This window comes from Coccinella septempunctata, chromosome 1 (assembly GCF_907165205.1).
Source record: "Coccinella septempunctata chromosome 1, icCocSept1.1, whole genome shotgun sequence".
Lineage (NCBI taxonomy): Eukaryota > Metazoa > Arthropoda > Insecta > Coleoptera > Coccinellidae > Coccinella > Coccinella septempunctata.
Window position 1 is genome coordinate 11,296,500 of NC_058189.1, and position 17,986 is coordinate 11,314,485.

The following is a 17,986-nucleotide window of genomic DNA, read 5'->3' on the forward strand; positions in this document are numbered from 1 at the left end:
GACTTAGGAACCCAACTCGGAGAAATCTGGGAAGGATTAGATCAGAACATTTTAAGATCACTCATTTTGAGTATGAACCGTCGTTGCCGAGCTGTAATTAACGCAAGTGGTGGAAATACCAAGTATTAAATCACTTATCAGCATTTCAGTATTTTGAAAATTGTTCATTTCTCTTCTTTCACATAAGATTCGGTGAAATCCTGAATTTTTCTTCCATTTAATGTGTCTTGTTTCGTTCAAAGCCTTCCCGAGAAAACATAAAATATAAGTTATAAAGTCAATGTAGAGTTAACTTTCATTAAAATTGAGATTTTCAGAATGTGCGTTAATTTTTTTGCGCAGTGTATATAGATTGTGATACATCAAATGAAAGGTAATTTGATTACCTATTCAGCGATGTGGCTACTAGTAAAGTTGGTTGTGCCGTTTTTTTCATTAAAAAATTACGACATAATTTACAATTTGTGATTGGAGAGTACTCTGCCCTCCTAAGCCAAAAAGGCGTATCTCAAATTTCCTTGTTTTGAGATATAGGGAATTCTAATGAATTTCAAAACCGCACCTAGGAACATTTGAAATTGGGATTTTTGTTGAAAAAGTCTACATGCATTGCGGTGAATGAGAGAACCACCATTTCGCTAAGGAAATGTATTAAATACAACTTAAAGTGTCCTTATATGAAGGAATAAAAATTACAGTGAAATTTGAGATCTTTTATTATTAACAGTTGGGGAGTCGACGATGCTGAATCGGTATTTAATCGAGTGTCGTGGAGACCTAGTGGATTTTGAAAATTAGATGGTAGAAAGAAAAAAAGTTTCTATTATATATGCACCTTCAGCGGTGGGAAAGCGTCTGCAGGTTTTTGAAGATGCAAAAAAAATCGTCAGGTGTACCTACATACTTGAGCGTGTAAGATTTTCATATAGATGGTTGATCTCGGTGTTGCAGACGTGTTGACCCATTATTAATCTGACACTAATCAGGGGGGATTTTCTCAATCTGACAGTTTGTAGTTGATAACAATGCATTTTTTTTCAAATATTTCCCTTCCTGTAGGATCCTCTAATCGTTTCTGTATTGATCATGAAAGTTGTAGATAATGAAATTTATTTAAAGCAATTTTACATACTCTTAACCGTTTTCGAGTTAGAGGCTGATGAGGGCGAGGAGCTTAGCCACACATGCGAAAGGCCAAGGTCAATGTAGAAACCCTCTCTGATGTATATTCATCGCCATAATATATCTCAAAAACGTTTCAAAGTAGAAAAAAAATTGCTCCGGATAAAATCTGTAGAAAATGTTATGCTCTACAACTTTTATAATGAATGCAAAAACAATTTGAAGTCCAGGAGGTTTAAAAAAAAACTGGTTTTTGTGACCTATTTATGGCCAATTTTTATTGTTTCGGCTTGCTGAAACAATCAGATTACATTTTTTCCGTCCTTCTTGAAACATTAGTTTCATAATAAGAAAAAAAGCCACCTCTCTTGAGAATGTACACGTGACGTTTCTTTTTGGTAATTTGGCGCCCTTCCACACATTTTCGTCACGCTTAAATTGTCAGATTAAGAGAATGTATGCTATTCAGCATGTAATCAACCACATATATCTCAATCTGACACGTTCGAGTATATACAATGATCTTTTTTTCTTTACTATTCTGACAGGCTGTCCTAGCTAGACGGTTCCCCCTAGATACAGATTTAATTTTTGGTAGAGGTACTCTACAGGGTCCAAGGTATCTCCCCCTATATTAATCCCGAATGTCCCTCTTGGGCTCCCCAACTATAAGGGAAATCCAAGAATCCATGGATTTGTATTTTCGAAAGCAGGTCTCCCTATGCCTTTTTTAATTTGAAATCTCTCACCCTTTACCCTCCACACCCCTCTACTTTTTTTTTTCAAATAGGAATATGTTAATTTTTTGGCACGCTGTATATCATAATTCATATATTTGAAAAAAAAAATTCAAATCACAAGCCAAGCAAAGGCAATATGCCAATTATAGTCCCCAAAATTCATCAAAGTAATGTGTTAGAGCAGGTGCTAGTAAAAATTTCATAATATGGCGCCGCTGAAACTATACCTAACTATTATTAAAACCAAACTTTTCGACGCTATTTAGAATATTGTTGACAAATGTTGAGAGCGGGATTTAAATATTTCAGGAGGGGACTCATTATTAATGATTTTTTTCAAGTTGAAAATATCACTCTGTATGTACGTATAATGTTCGAAATCCGAAAGGAGCCCAACTCCAGCTGAAGTATTTGTTATCATCCAAAGTTGTCACTACATACTCAATATATAAATTTTTTTAATTTTTGAAATTGGACAAACCTCGAAAACTTCAATTTATTGATATGGATAAGCAGGACTGGCACATTTCATGAATGAAATGAAACGTGAAATTTTTTGTAATGAACTTACTGAACGTATATTACGTGATATATATATGTGGGTATTGTAAAACGCTGAATTTATCTGTCGGTAATAGTAATTACGTAACAAGTTCCGAAAGTGATATTTTACGGGACGAGTAGAAATTTTCCATGACGAACGACCTAAGACGAAATTTTTAGCAAAAAAATTTACTTATTTGATGTTTTAACCTAAGCATACAAATTTCATCTCTTCTTGGTAAACAATTTCTCTCCCTGATATTATTTCCTACGATAGGAGGTGAGAAAAAGAATAACAACCTCAATATAGTTGTTTACCCCCTTCAGAACAAATAGTCCAATTCAAATGGACTATCATTTCAACAATGTGTGCATAGGCCAAATCACGACATCCAGATCATGATATTATATATTGAACATATTATGAAATGAAAATGGACCTCATTATCGATATCCAGAAAAAGGACGGTCACGCCATATTTATCCATATCGGGGACATGAATCTTCTGAAAAATTCCAGGTAAGAGAATGATGAATAAGCTTTCAAATAGCGGCGTCATTTTGTATTAATGGTAAGTGCATAGCGACGCTAGTGACGGTCAGCGTCTACCAAATAACTGGAAGCGTCCTTCGGCAGTCGCCGATGTGTAACGCATGGTTTGTTACTCCACCGCATTTTGACATGGATATAAGTTGACGAGTGTTTGTGTGAAAGCGAGGGTGGTTGATTTTTGGAGGTAAATAACGATTCATCGATTATATTTCCGAACAGTTTTGACACCCTTCGTTTTTTTCAAGCTTGTTTCTTCGGTAGTTTATATTTTAATTTGTTTTTTTTCTATTAAATGAAGATATCACACTTCTCATTCCCACGTAATTTAAAATTTATCTGATCTTTTCATCTTACATTAGATAGACTTGGAAATAATTCAGTCGAAACGTAGTTAGCACGACTGATATCATTCAAATGCACTGTTAAATTTCAGTTCATGCAAATATTCCTTATATTCCGAGAAATATTCGAATATTTCTTTCGTGATTTATTACGAATTATTATCCTTTCAAACAGTGGAGCCAGCATCTAAAGAGCGTCAGTGGTCATCAGCTCATGGTTAATTATTAAATACCACGTTAATTGTACCTGAGAAGTATTTCAAGACATTGATCGTTATTAATTTTTTATGATGCAGAAATATTTTATTCTGAATGAATTCGTTTTAAATATAATATTTTTTATATGACCCTTTGGTCATCCAAAATAAAAATAAGGATTTGTCGTTGAAAAAAACACGAGATTATTTTTAGAGATACATAAAAAGTAATCTAATTTCCGACCACGCTAAATGAATTTTTCCAAACGTTCTCAGAGATGTGGTTTGATTCAGATTAATCTCAAATATTCTGTAGTTGAGTTACTAACATCCTATCATTAAAATTTGCGGAATGACTAAAATGATAATATTCCTACACCCACTCACTATGTTAATTTATAAAGACCCTTATGTACGCCGATAGGTATACAGGGTGAGTCCTTTGATTCGATCAAATATTTTAACAGTAGATTCTTCAGGTCAAGAGAAACACTTTTTTCTTTATCATCTTTTCCTATTCGGCCCTGATAAAAAGATATAGCCTTTAGAATAACTAGCTAAATCTGTGACACTCCACATCTGTGGATCTTTAACAGAGTTGTATTCAGCCAAAGTACTCAATTTTTCAAATTTCACACATACTTTCTAATTTTTGAACATCAAACTACTCGAAAACGGAGCATTATACGAAAAAATATAAAGAATACTTTTATTTCACAAAACGTTCAAATATTCATTAGATAGCGTCCAACTTAGTTTCAAGAGTTGGGTTCTTTGAATTTTTGGTATATTTATGGTACGTAATGGTCATAATGAGAAAACTGGAAGACGTGGGTGATATCTTGTGTTCGAAAAAGATTAATCAAATGAATGATTAACTATATTCCGGAAATAATTTCATTCGATAAAACAGTTTCTGAGATAGAACTGAAAATAACATTTTTTATGATTTTTCAACAGATCTCTTAAACCGAGCCGATTCGGAAAAAATAGCAAAGAAAAAGTTTTTCCTTTGACGTCAAAAATCTACTGTTTAAATATTTGTACGAGTCAAAGACTCACCCTGTATAATGTGATTATTATAGATATTATAATAAATTTTTAATTTATGTGGATTTTTCTTTATTCTGTTCTGTCGTTTTCAGACATAACAGATGATCTTCATTATCTCCTGGAACTTTTATCTAAAGTTTCGAATTGTTCAACCGATTCTTTCTGATTCAAGCTTTATCACAAGGGCAGAAATCCAATATTCCATTAACTACTTGAAGGAGAGTTTTGAAGAACTAACATTTTAAAATGAAATAATACAATTCACAACTGTGGTTTTCTGAAATCAATTCCTAATAATGAATTTCCCTCGCAGAAAAAGCGAAAAGTAATACCTTATAAATAATGGTATAATGGATCAACTTGCATCGGGTTTCTGAACAGAAATCGATTATCTTCAATTACCCTGTATTTCTCTATATTTATTTATTCAACTTATACGCGATGCCCTATTAAACGTTCATGGAAAATTATTCGAAATTTTGTGTTAAAAATTCCCATTCCTCCATTGATGAATTTTCAGTCCTCTGCAACTTCCGGTTATACCGGAAACCGCCTACTACTTTCTTATTTCGAATGGCAAACCCAGTATATCTTTGACGATTTATCACGTAAAACTAGAAACAAGGGAAAACACCAATTTCGAACTGCTTGATTGGTCTGTCACTACCGGAAGATGGAAAAAGAAAATAAAATTCGATGTTCCGATAAATAATTGACATTGTATGAAATGTTTATGAATTCTCAAAAATCCCAAAAAAAAGTAGTTAAAATTCATGAGATGTACTATAAATTATTTATGGAAACATAGAATTTCACCTTTTTTTGTAGTTTCTGGAAGTCACAGTCTAATCAATTTTTTCCTTGATAATGCTTAAAGTTTCCATTTTTTGTACCTATAGGTTTTATTAAGGTTATCCCCCGTCTTTTTTACTTTGAATTGCCTGAAACAATAAAAAATATAGGTTGTAGTTTGTAAATACTGAGTGCTGATGCATCCGATTTATCCAACTTGATGATCTTTTCATAAACACCCTATACGTTTAGGGTCTCAACAGCCAACAGTATTAGAAGAAATATTCAAAACAGTGTGACCTCCTTTTTTCTCCATTTTTTCATACGAATTTTCACCCAAGTTATATTTAAGTGTTGAAATTGCCATCAAATCAGCTATCTTACGATGCGAAGATATACTGGCTGTGCCATTTGAAATAAAAAAATTAGTAGGCTATTTCCGGTATAACCATTGTAGAAAACACCAAAATATTAATTTTCTGCAAAAAATTGTTATTTAAGTTCTCCTAAATGTGTAATAGAACATCGTGCTGAATCACCCTGTAATATATTTCACCACCAATCTTTTTTTAATTAATTATAATAAGAGTTGCACTAAAATTAATTGAAACGACAACAAAACCTGAGGTAGTCAAAGAGTGTTTAGATTATAGGAAATTTCGTTAATGGATCATTCGTAACGCTTAACGCTTAACCTTCAACTAAATTGTAACCAGTGACCATAACCGACAAAATTTAATTAAATTCAACTTTACTAAATATATCGCATGCTCTTATTGGTCCGATGTAGAATAATGAGGCACATACATAATTTTGAAATAGATAGTGATATTAACTGTCGTTTTTTAAATGGGTAGCATTCAACTAGAAATTACGTAAACAAATATATGAAAAGGAAGCTCTGTTAAAACATCAATTACCTCAAGGAAATCGAGAAGACGGTTTCTTCTGAATATCTCAGAAAATATGCATTTCAAGAGGGATCTACACCGTTTCAGTGGTCAGTGCACAAAGAGAAAATGAATATCTTACGTTTACGTCAGAAACCACTAATTTGTATTGGGTTTTCATTATAATTCAATTCAATCAGTTCGTCATCTCGGAAAGTCATACATTTTTGTATTCGTCAAACGGAAAAAAATTTTTTTCATTGAAGAATAAATATTCATTCATGTCATTGACTTTCCGAGGTGAAATTATCTCTTTTATGAATTTTCATATGAAAAAATTTCTCGAAAAGTCTCGCCATTTGCTACAATTCGTATCCTGGTGAAATTTCAAAAAGACGTTCGTTAAGTGCTGCCATCTTTTCGACGAAAGTGGAAACTTTTGTAATGGTCGTGTCGTAACTTTAACTTATCTTTCTAGTGTTCTGGCAACACCCCACATTCTGGTAGTCTTTTCCCCTTTACGCCTTATACGGATGGCGAGAAAGTCGCATGATATAAACTCCTCTTAAGGGCAATCATGTTATTATTATACCTACATTATTTTTAAATGTAGATTTCATTACACATATCTATCAAACAGTGGTGTTCTAATTTAGTTTTTACCTTCTCGAGATTGCCAACTTCAACGATTTTGTGACCTGTTGAATATGTATCAAAATCTGCACTTAGACTATTGCGGCAAAACCTCTTGCAAAATTGGTAGATTCAAGATGTTGTCAGCGTACTTGCTGAAGGGAATTGAGTAGTTGTTGTACCTTTTTGTAATCAATTTCCAAGCGATAGGGTAGTTTCTTGCTGATACTTGAAGATGAAGGATGAGTTTCGATACCTCACCCCTGATTTGGCTCTGCAGATACTGCATCTTTTCAGCGTCCCCTAGTGCATGATTTTTGTGGATAGTTTGAAGTAATATGTCTGATCAGTGGTAAGTTTATAGAAATGGTTTTATGCTAGGCCTGCTTAGTTTCGGTAGAGGGATCAATAATTATATTTTGACATATTTCCTCCTGAATTGTTGGAAAACTCAACTCCTCTTATTTATGTGATTGTTTCTTAGTGGTTGATGGCTGAAATCGGTTCATACAGTGCTGCTATGTCTCGCCAGACCCTGGTTGCAATTTCTTCGGCTCACCTCATTTCTTTTTCGAATGAATTCAATTATATTTGAATTGGAAGGATGGAAGGGGTTGATAGCTCCCGCCTTCTGCTATTGGGGTAGACTTTGGCCATGCGGCGATATAATTCTTGATTTCTTGGTAGCATTTTGATATTCAACCAGGTAAATCTTGGTTGAAGTAGTAATGCTCCTTGGTGAGAGATTTCTGAAGATCCTCGTAGATTTCTGAAATTTATCGAAGAGATCTGTGGTCATCATGGATTTTTTTCCAGAAGCACTCTTCAGTTTTGTCTGAAGACCCATCAATTTCTTCAGCTCTCAGCTCTCAGCCAATATTGTTCTCCTTATTGTTCCCACATGGTGGTTGAAGAACTGATCTGTTGTAGTTTTTGGCATGAAAGTTTTTTCTTCGCGGGCGCTCGTGTTGGCTCTGGAAGGCTTCCTGCAGGAGTTGTGAGACAAGGGTCGTACGAGGATATCAGCCTAGACCAGTTTAATGCATAAAAAAATATTAGAATACCACAGCAACGAAAAATAACTCATTCGAAGTGTCAGTGTGAAGTTTAGGTAAAAAAAAGTTAACCAGAGAAGAAAAAGGAAGAAAATGTCCACCGATATTGTGAAAATCGAAAAATTGGAGTATCGAGCCTTCATCAAGTACCTGTACTTAAAAGAGTTAAGAGGTAAGCAGATTTACGAAGATATGCTCAATACCCTTGGTGATCAATGTCCTTCGTATGCAACCGTGAAATATTGGTCTGCAAGCTTCAAACGAGGTTAATTTTCCATTGAAGATGATGACCGATCGGGAAGGCCAGTTTCTGTGTCAGTCCCCGAAAATATCGATGCAGTTCACGACATGATTTTATCAGACCGTCGAATTGGGCTGAAACGAATATCTAAAGCACTGAATATTTCATACGAACACGTTCCATCATATAGTTCACGTCAATTTGGACAAAAATTGCTGCAAAATGGATCCCCAAATGTTTGAATGTTGACCAAAAGCGTGCAAGGGTAGAAGCATCGCGTTCGATCTGTGCTTGATTTGAAAACGATGTAGACTTCTTAAACCAAATTGTTACTATGGATGAGACTTCGGTTCATTTCTACGATCCAGAAACAAAGCAACAATCGATGCAATGGTGAGACTCTAGTTCTCCAAAACCTAAGGAGTTTCGTGTCCAAAAATCTGCTGGAAAAGTTCTTGCTACAGTTTTTTTTTTGGATAAGGGTAAAACAATAACCGGAAATTACTATTCGACATTACTGACCACTCTACAGGAGAAACTTGAAGAGAAAAGACGCGGAAAGCTATCCAAAGGTGTTTTGTTTTCGCAACGCCCCTGCACAGAAAATCTCTTGTTGTCATACAAAAAATTCGTGATTTAGGATTTGAATTACTAGAACACCCCCCTTATTCACCAGATTTGGCACAATCCGACTATCATCTCTGTCCTCAACTGAAAAAAATTTTCTTTCAACGATTAGGTAATAAAAGCTGTGGAGGTCTGATTTGCAGAGCAAGTAGAAACATTTTTATTTTTGGAAGGTCTAGAGACGTTGCAGGTTCGCTGTAATAAATGTATCCAATTGAGAGGAGAATATGTGGGGTAATAAAATATTTTGACATTGAAATTTTGTTTGGTTCTATAGTAGGCTAAGAATTTTTCAATATATCCTCGTAAATCCTTGGTTCTGTTTACTTCCCTGTAGACTTGATCTGTTCCCTGGGTTTTTGAAATGTTGTTCCGGAAGATTTGTTCAATGGCTCGAAGTTGGCGCTAGAGGGCTTCTGCTCAGATATTGTCGATGGCTACTGCACAGACGCTGTCAGTGTGATCAAGATTAGGGTAATAAATCCTTTCAATTTTCCAATGAAAAGCCTTCTAGTTATTCATGTCTCAGTACAGCTCTATTTTCAGATTTGTTTTCATAATTTCACATTGAACAGCAGTTTTCTGGCAAAAATTCGAAAAGTTTACATTCAAACTATTCGAAATTTTATGAGGAATCAATTTTTATCATAAAATTTAGGGCTACCCATTTGAAAGTTGGTGTTACTTCAAGTGATACCGAAAGTTCCAGGAATAAATAAATAATGAGTCGAACGATAATTATTGGTTCTAAAATATCGTCTTGAAAAATCGAGCAATCTTCTTTTTCGCTAGGTGACCCTGATGGGATGTCATTCATATCTACCAGCATTTGCTGGAATTCAATAAGCTCACTCAATTTCACTCCTTTCTGAAATCTGATTCGAACCTAGAGTTGTGTTGCTCTGATGAGGACCAATAAGTAGAAATGGAATGGTCTTTCTATTTATAATTTGAATGATGTGTGGCTAGTTGGGTTTGGACGTGTGTTATCAGGGGAAAGACTATTCCATTTAGAATTACATATTGGTCTTCATCAGAGTAACACAACTTTTACTGATTCTGACATGAGAAAAGAAGGGAATTGAGTTTTATTTGATGATACCACTCTATTTATATCGGCGGGTATTATGCATCTGAATGTTATTAGTTATTATTGACTTGATGTTTGGTCGTTGTTAATATAAGTTTCACACAATGGTTTGGTCTTCTATTCAAATGGACGGCGAACATTCCAACAGCATTACTTTCTAGCGAGATACAAAACTTACTTTGACCCTTTATTATATGCGTTGTTACATAGAGTGTTTGTTCAAATAAAACTTTCCACTAATGGAACCCTTGAAAAAACTAGGTTAATGGCAATGGTGAATCAAAATATCCTTGAACTGCATAGCATTCATCATGTCAAAATTGATTTGAATTGATGAATTCAACCATTCACCCGAGAACGCGTGATACAAATCGAATTCAGGGAAGCGAATTGATCCCTTCTATTGGTTGGAATGGTCGTTTATAGGAAAGTACAATAAAGGACTAATTTCGAACTACTTTGAGCCAACCAAGGGTGCTAGAATTGATGATCGCAAAAAGTTTATAAAGGATCCTGCATGGTAATCAATGACATGTGAATCTAGCAAATTTTCAACTAACTTTCTCTCTTCTTTTACAAATCATATTCATTAAACCGGTTTATCATTTGCTTCATCAACATACTCTTCCATGATTTCTGCATGTTTTGCGGCTGTATTGATTGTTTATTTTGATTGTCCCCATTAATATCAACTTTTTTCAATGAGAGTTGTCCTATAAGAATCTTGAAATGTGCTCCAACGGTACTAGAAAATACAGGTAAGGCTTTTTTTTGACAGAAGGTAGAACCCATCGAAATATATCGTTAAACCAAAAATTGTCCATATAAAATATCCAAGATGGCTGAGATACAACCCCTAAAAGTTCGACGAAATTTCATTGGATGTCAAGTACGGGACTGTGGAAAGTGACTCCGGCATCACAAAAACGAAACAAAACATAAACATATGGCTGGACAATGAATGGCTCGGTACCAAGTTCATCGGATTAGATCAGGTCACTTTTGAGAGAATCATAATTGTTGTATCGTGCAATTTTGGGTGAAAAAAAATGTAGAAAATTGAGGCAGTTTCTTAGAGCTTATGTTAGTTATGTTGAAAAAGAGCTATGATGTTTCCCCATTTCATCCCATTTTTACGACGATTGTTGGAATGTTCGAACAAGAAGCTTGTGATGCCCATTGTAAAAAAAATCGTGAATAATTTAGACGAATTTTATTGGTGAGATTGAAGAATTATTCAATTTTTTGCACTAAGTCTCTTCTGTCAGTTGGTATCGAACCATTTATGAGCCATTTCATAAAATCATGTAAGTTACTGAAAAATATTGACAACAATTCGGCAATCCTAAGTTTCCATTTCATTACCACGTAAATAGCGAACGAGCGAACGAGCCAATATCATAAACGAAACCACATGGTCGAATCAGGAGATAAGTTTTTCCCACTGCTTTGCTATAATTCAGCTAACAAACGGTCTAGGGTTGTATTGGGATCTATTTCAGTAATCATTTTAATTTTTTGTCATTTTGAAAGGTTGTATAGGTGATTTTTGATGAAACGCTCCATTTTGAACAGTTCTACCTTCTGTTGAAAAAAAAGTCTCACCTTCAAATACACCCTGTTTGAATATATGTAGAAAAGCAAACTGTATTTCAGGAACTGATCTAAGTCGTCGTAGAACACTTTGTAGAAGTTCGGAACTAAATAGAATTCCGAGTTTGAAGTCGGAATTTAGTTAATTCTGACTTTGAACTTTTAACGAAAAATATTTTAAAAATATTATATAGCCTTTCTACGCCTTCGTAATCTCGAACATAAACCAAAAGATGAAGCGAAATATTTGAAACGTTTTTCACAAACGCCCTGTAACTTGAGAACGAATCAAGATATCTATAATATATGTAATATATGCTTTTTGATATCGGGATTATTTTAGTGAGCATCGAATTTAGGACACCCTGTATACTGAATTGACCCGATCGTCTTATATTTGAAAAGAAACGTTTTTTATTCCCCATTTTCAATTCTGTTCATATGATCGAATTATTGAATTTTTTCTTTTTAGTCGGCTAAGCAATGGTTACTAGGTCCAGCAATTTCATAAAAACTCCACCGAGTTCAAGAGGTAATAGTCCCTCAAGAACATCAAATAACAAAAACAACAGGCCTAGTCCCTCCCAGTCTCCAAATAGCAGACTACCACTGAGGGCTTCTCCAAGAAAAGCATTTGGAAGCCCTGATCGGAAAAATAAGGTTTCTCCAGAAATTAGGTCCATCAAATCGAGAGGAAATAGTCCAGCAAGAAGTAATGGGGAATTTTCCCTTCCAGGATCTAGAGGTAGTGAGTAAGTAAACTGAGTTCATTATTATACCTACTATCTAAGCCTCTCTTCGCAATTTTCTCTATTGAACTTGCGTTTTCCAAGATGGCGGCGGAATGGTTGGGAGTTGAAAATTGAAATGTAGTCAGAGTCCTCTTTTCACATAATCAAAGTTCTGTGAAAATCGGTTGGGCCAATCCGGAGACTACCCCGAACAAACAGGCAGACCGACATACAAAAATTTCAAAAACAGTTGAGTACGCTCAGATAACATGTAAATAACCTAAAAAGAGTCGGATAACCACAGACAAACACTCCAATTAATTGTACTTATTTGTTATCATAGCTTCTTTTCGGTAATACTTTGATGAGTGAAAGCTATGAGAATGGGTGTGTCTTTACTCGGTCTCTACCTATAAAGAAAATACTATTTTTTTAACTAATAAAAAAACTGGAGGATGTATAATTATAATAGTGTGATATTGTGCTTAGTGCTGGTGAATGAAAGCACGTTTGTGCTTGTGATCATTATGCCAACATTTCTTGGGAATTTCAGTCAAATTATGTTCCCTCTTCCCTGAATCGAAATCAAAATGAGAAAAACGGCTAGTTAATTTCTCTTCACATCCCTATTAAACCATCCCTATAATTGCTCTAATGAATCAGATATCTAACAACCCTTGCGTGATATAATATTCATGAATGAACCAAAACGTTATCATTGAACGAGCTTTTTCACAGATTTCGTAACAACCTTTCTTGAATTATTCAAATTAATTCATGGAAACGATTTTTCCTAGGATAAAACGATCAGGAAATAATGAATTCAGCGAACTCCGACACAACTGTTCTTGAACTTTCCTGAGCCCTTACCTTCCACATAAATGAATCAACAGCAAGGTTAAGGCAATTGAACCCCTGTTCTATTTATTATTTGAATCGTTCGATATCAATGCCATTAATGTTGAACTTGACTCAACCTCTTTTCCTTTGCGTGACGATTGGCTGAATAAAACATATGCTATAATTAATACAAAGAAAAAAAGCTCCAAGAACAAGAACTTGTGATAATGCCTTCAAGGGTTCATTTTCATGTGAACGATTCTTCAATACTTCAAGAGAGTACTCACTATACAGGGAGACAATTTAAAAACTTGCCAGGCCAATTATGTCGCGACAAGGATGTTTTCATAGAAAATGCCGGAACAGGTCAATTTCATTTCGTAGGGGGACATATTTTGAGCAGAATTGTGAGTCGAAATCTCCTCAACCTTAGGTGTAGGAGCTAAATTCTTAATAGGGAATAGGGGGTGAGATTTACCTCAATTGAATTTTCGAATTGTTGAACAAGTCAACAATTCCTCTATCCCCGAGGTGTCGTAGCAACTCTGTCCGTTCTATTGAGCTTTTGGGGTGATGTGTTTTGTCAGCATCGTCCTTATTTTTCTCTGTAGGGCTGCTAAATCCGTGGTGGTCCAAGAGATTATACCGAATAAGTAGCTCAGTGCAGAGCACGCGTAGGCATTAATCGTTTTGTTCAGATTCTTGCTGTTAAGACCATTCTCATTATCCTCATCAATCTTCGTAAATTCTTTCTTCATCTGGCTCTGATTGATTTTTCTGTCCTGTTTTATGCCTAAATACTTTTATGTCCTCGAGTTTGAATGTACCATCTTCTATTTTGCCTCTCGTTGTGTTCGTTATTATTATTATATGACTTTAGCCTTGCGGCTTTCACACGCCTCTCCAGAGGAAAATTCACTTATCCCAAATATCTCAGATATCAAAAGGATTAAGCTCTGTTGGAGCCCTTTCCAGGTTTTCGGGCTCGTGGTGGTGGTCGGGTCCGGGTTGCTCCTCGGCTCCCTGCCGTCGGTTGGATTCCTGCTCCACCCGCACTTCCTGTCGAAGCAGACGGTGTTCCTCTGCATTCGCCATGTACTTGCGTACAGTTCTCGCCGTTCCGAGCAGTACCGCCTTCTGCATTTATAAATATTTTCGTCCAACTGAAGTTTCCTCAAGTTCTCTAGTAGTTTCTTCGGTATCAGGCCTGTAGATGAAATGACAATAGGGGTGGTCTTGATATCTTTCAGCTTCCACTGTCTTCTGGTTTGTTCCTCGAGATCTCTGTATTTTGAAATTTTTTCAGTGTGCCTATCTAGAAGATTGTTATTATTTGGAATTGCCACGTCGATGAATAGTGCTGTGTCCTCATCCTTATTGAGCAATATGAGGTCTGGTCTATTGTGGGTTATTTTCCGGTCTGTGAGAACCGTGCGATCCCAGTAGACCTTGCGATGTTCATTTTCCAACACAGCATCCGGATGGTAATTGTAATAAGGAACCTTTTTCGAAGTTAGAAGTTGGTGTTTTAGTGCCAATTCTTGGTGAAGAATCTTGGCAACAGCATCATGTCTAAATAGACATGTACTCCGTGCCCGCGAACTTCTGACATCCCCCGGTGATGTGCTGGATAGTTTCATGTGTCGCACAGCCATAACGACAGCTATCGTCCGCCACTGAGGCATCCTTGGCGATCTATTTCATGTAATTTCTTGTTGGAATCACCTGATCCTGGATGGCGAGCATGAAGCCCTCTGTCTCAGGAAACAACCTTCCGGAAGTCAACCAGTAGTTCGACGCAGATATGTCGACGTAATCATGGTTGACCTCGTTCTGGTGCCTTCCATGCAAAGGTTTGCTAATCAGTTTCTGCATTTTACTTTCTGCAGAGTGTTCGACGGTTTCCAAGTGATCCTGTTGTAGCTTTAACGGTGTAGAACTATCAGCAACACAAACTACTCGATGGAGTTCTGACGAAGCTGCCTTGCTCAGGAAATATTTTCGAAGTCCTTCAATTTCCTGGGACATACGGTTGGACAAATCAACAATTCCTCTACCCCCAAGATGTCATGGCAGCTCTGTCCGTTCTATTGAGCTTTTGGGGTGATGTTTATTGTGTTTAGTCAGCATCGTCTTTATTTTTCTCTGTAAAGCTGCTAAATCGGTGGTCGTCCAAGAGATACTACCAAATGAATAGCTCAGCGCCGAGCAAGCGTAGGTGTTAATCGCTTTTATCAGATTCTTGCTGTTAAGACCAGTTCTCATTATCCTTCTCAATTTTCGGGTGAACTCCTTCGTTAATTCTTTCTTCATCTGACGGGGAGGCAATTATCCGCATTATTATTATTATATTATTATATCACATCCAGCGAAAGTTTTAGAGAGCTGGTATAGGTGAGTTGTCTGGCCTTGGACACAGCGGTAGAAATATGAGAGGACCAGCTCAAGTCGTCAGTGACGGTAAAACCCAAGTCACAGTGCTGAGAGACACTAGAGAGTCTCTGTTGGTCGATGAAGTAGAAAAAGGTCCAGTGGATCCAGATCAGGTGATCTGGGTGACCATCCAATATGTCCCCTTCTTCCAATCCAGGCGTGAGGAATATTTTCATCTAACAACTGACGCACCGGTTGAACGAAATGCCATCTTGTTTGAAATTGATCGTTTGATGGTCTTCTGCATTACCTAATACTTGCACGAGGGCTGAATAAATAGCGTTCTCTAATAGATCTAAATAAATTTGGCCAGTGAGATTACCGGTTATAAAAAATTGGCCGGTTATGTGATTGCCATAAATACCCGCCCAAGCATTTAATTTTTGGGGAAGCTGAGTATGCACCTCACCAAATAACTTGGATTTTCTTCTGAGCAATAGCGACAGTTATGCCGGTTAACGATGTCGTTAAGGTAAAATGAACACTTTTCCGAAAAGATGTGGAACATATTGTTTTGATTACCGTTAATCATTTCACTGACTATTTCACAGAACTGAACTCGGGGATTGGGATCATCCTCATTCAGTTCCTGAACCAATCGTATCTTATGAGGATGGAATTTATGTTGTTTAAGGATTCTCATGATTGTTGTGCGTGAAACACCAGATACATGGGACAATTTCCTAGTACTGAAGGTCGGATACATTGCTACATGACCTTAGACAGCTACGTGTCTCGCTTCGTCTCTTTCATGCACCTTCTTTTTGTTTCCGACTGAACCAGTAGCGTCAAATTTGGCAATCAATTGCACAACGTAAGCAGCGGATTCATTTTTTTCCAGGCTGTCGTTCGTTAAATAAAGTCGCTGTTATTCGAACAGAGTCGTTATTTCTAAAAAATCATTTCCACCCTACCTTCTACATAATACACCATTTTAATTATACTGCAAATTTACACTCTCTTTGATACACTTGTAACGTTCTTAACAATTCACGATAGACTCTAAGGTAAATCGAAAACATGGTCCGCCTACTTTTTTGGACAAAAAATTAACAATATATGAACTAAATACCTTTGAAACGTGTCGGATATAGATAATATCCTCCAGATAAAATCCACATTGCCTCTTTCAACTATTTTCACTGTTATTTCATTATGGACGGATATTTTGAAGCGAAATTTTAGGGTCAGATAGTACTCGATACGATCATCACAATTAGTTATCACAACACCCCTCATTCCTATTCAAAATCAAGGGATTTTTCCGAAAAAGTTGGTCCCCCTCGAATCAGAAATTGACGAGTCACATTTTCATTTTGAAGTCGAAATATCGAGGTGTTGAGTTTTCGTTGGACCACCTTGTATATCATATATGATAATTAAGCAATAAATATCCTTTCAGCCATATCAAAACTCTTCCACCGCCACCTTATGAGGGTGCTGACCCACCGCTTTTCCCAAAAATGCTGTCTGACCACTTTCTCCTATATTTTTGTACTTCTAAAAGATTATTGTCAGAAAACTATATTTAGTTGTCCGACAATTTTCAATTAGGCATTATAAAACACTTGTAGAGCATGTTGTAATTTTCATATATCTACATTTTTATGCAAATATGCCTTTACCTGACCTTGCGAGTGGGTACAGCCTTAATAATAATTAATATTTAATTATGGGCCATTACAAATTTCTTACCGATTTCTTTTGACGGTTCTTGGACTATTCGAATCGCTTCAAACTTTCAAACTTACACATATTATTATTGCAGATATGGAAGTATTGAAAGACTAGATGATGACAATAATCTGCGAAGAATTATCACTAGTTTTAACCAGGATGAGGATAATATAAATGTTGTAGTGAGGTGAGCCTACTTATTGTCTTTCGAATCAAATTAATATGAAAATCACTTTCTTCAAAAACGAATATTGATGATTTATATCATCAGCTTTGCCGATGAAAAAAAGTTCAACAAAATTTCGGGAATATTCTTTTTTCATTGAGCTCCGACACCTTTTCGAACCATCAAAATATTGTGGAGTTTTCCAGGTGAAAATTGTATTTTTCAGGGTTCGGCCAATCAGTGAGAAGGAAAAGAGAGGAAATGATAAAAATGTCATCCAGTTTCCCGGTAATGGGCAAATTCTGGTAAGTGGTATAATGATGATAAATCAAGTCTGTGGTATTCGTTGGTTCAGGTAAAACAAGTATTTCATACTTTACAATGTAAAGATCATGAATTCATCTGAATATCTTATGATACTTAGATGATTATTAGCTTTCAATGTGAGGTGAATATAAACTGAAAAATTAATTTTTCAGTTTATATTTTATTATTCTCCGAGAATCTGACAGGAAATGAATATTTTTTAGCTCGTATGAATTATTACAGTAAGAAAATGAAATATTTAATCCACAAACCACAAAAAGTATCTCAAAATTGTGTGCCTCCTAAATCGGTGTTTTTACGGTTTTTCGATCATATTTCCTTTTGGACTGAAAATTTCAAAAA

The 17,986-nt window shown here is 35.8% G+C and overlaps 1 protein-coding gene across 2 annotated transcripts in view; it reads left to right on the top strand.

Moving 5' to 3' along the window:
- The first annotated feature begins 3,028 nt into the window (after positions 1-3,028).
- The window catches only part of LOC123322675 (kinesin-like protein KIF12), a 44,159-nt gene continuing 29,201 nt past the window's right edge, over positions 3,029-17,986 (top strand). For both annotated transcript variants that reach the window (XM_044910655.1, XM_044910653.1), the window contains exons 1-4: positions 3,029-3,142; positions 11,943-12,222; positions 17,243-17,338; positions 17,544-17,622. In XM_044910655.1, coding sequence (XP_044766590.1) covers positions 11,954-12,222; positions 17,243-17,338; positions 17,544-17,622 — 444 coding nt within the window. In that variant the 5' untranslated portion in view covers positions 3,029-3,142; positions 11,943-11,953. The remainder of the gene's footprint in view (positions 3,143-11,942; positions 12,223-17,242; positions 17,339-17,543; positions 17,623-17,986) is intronic.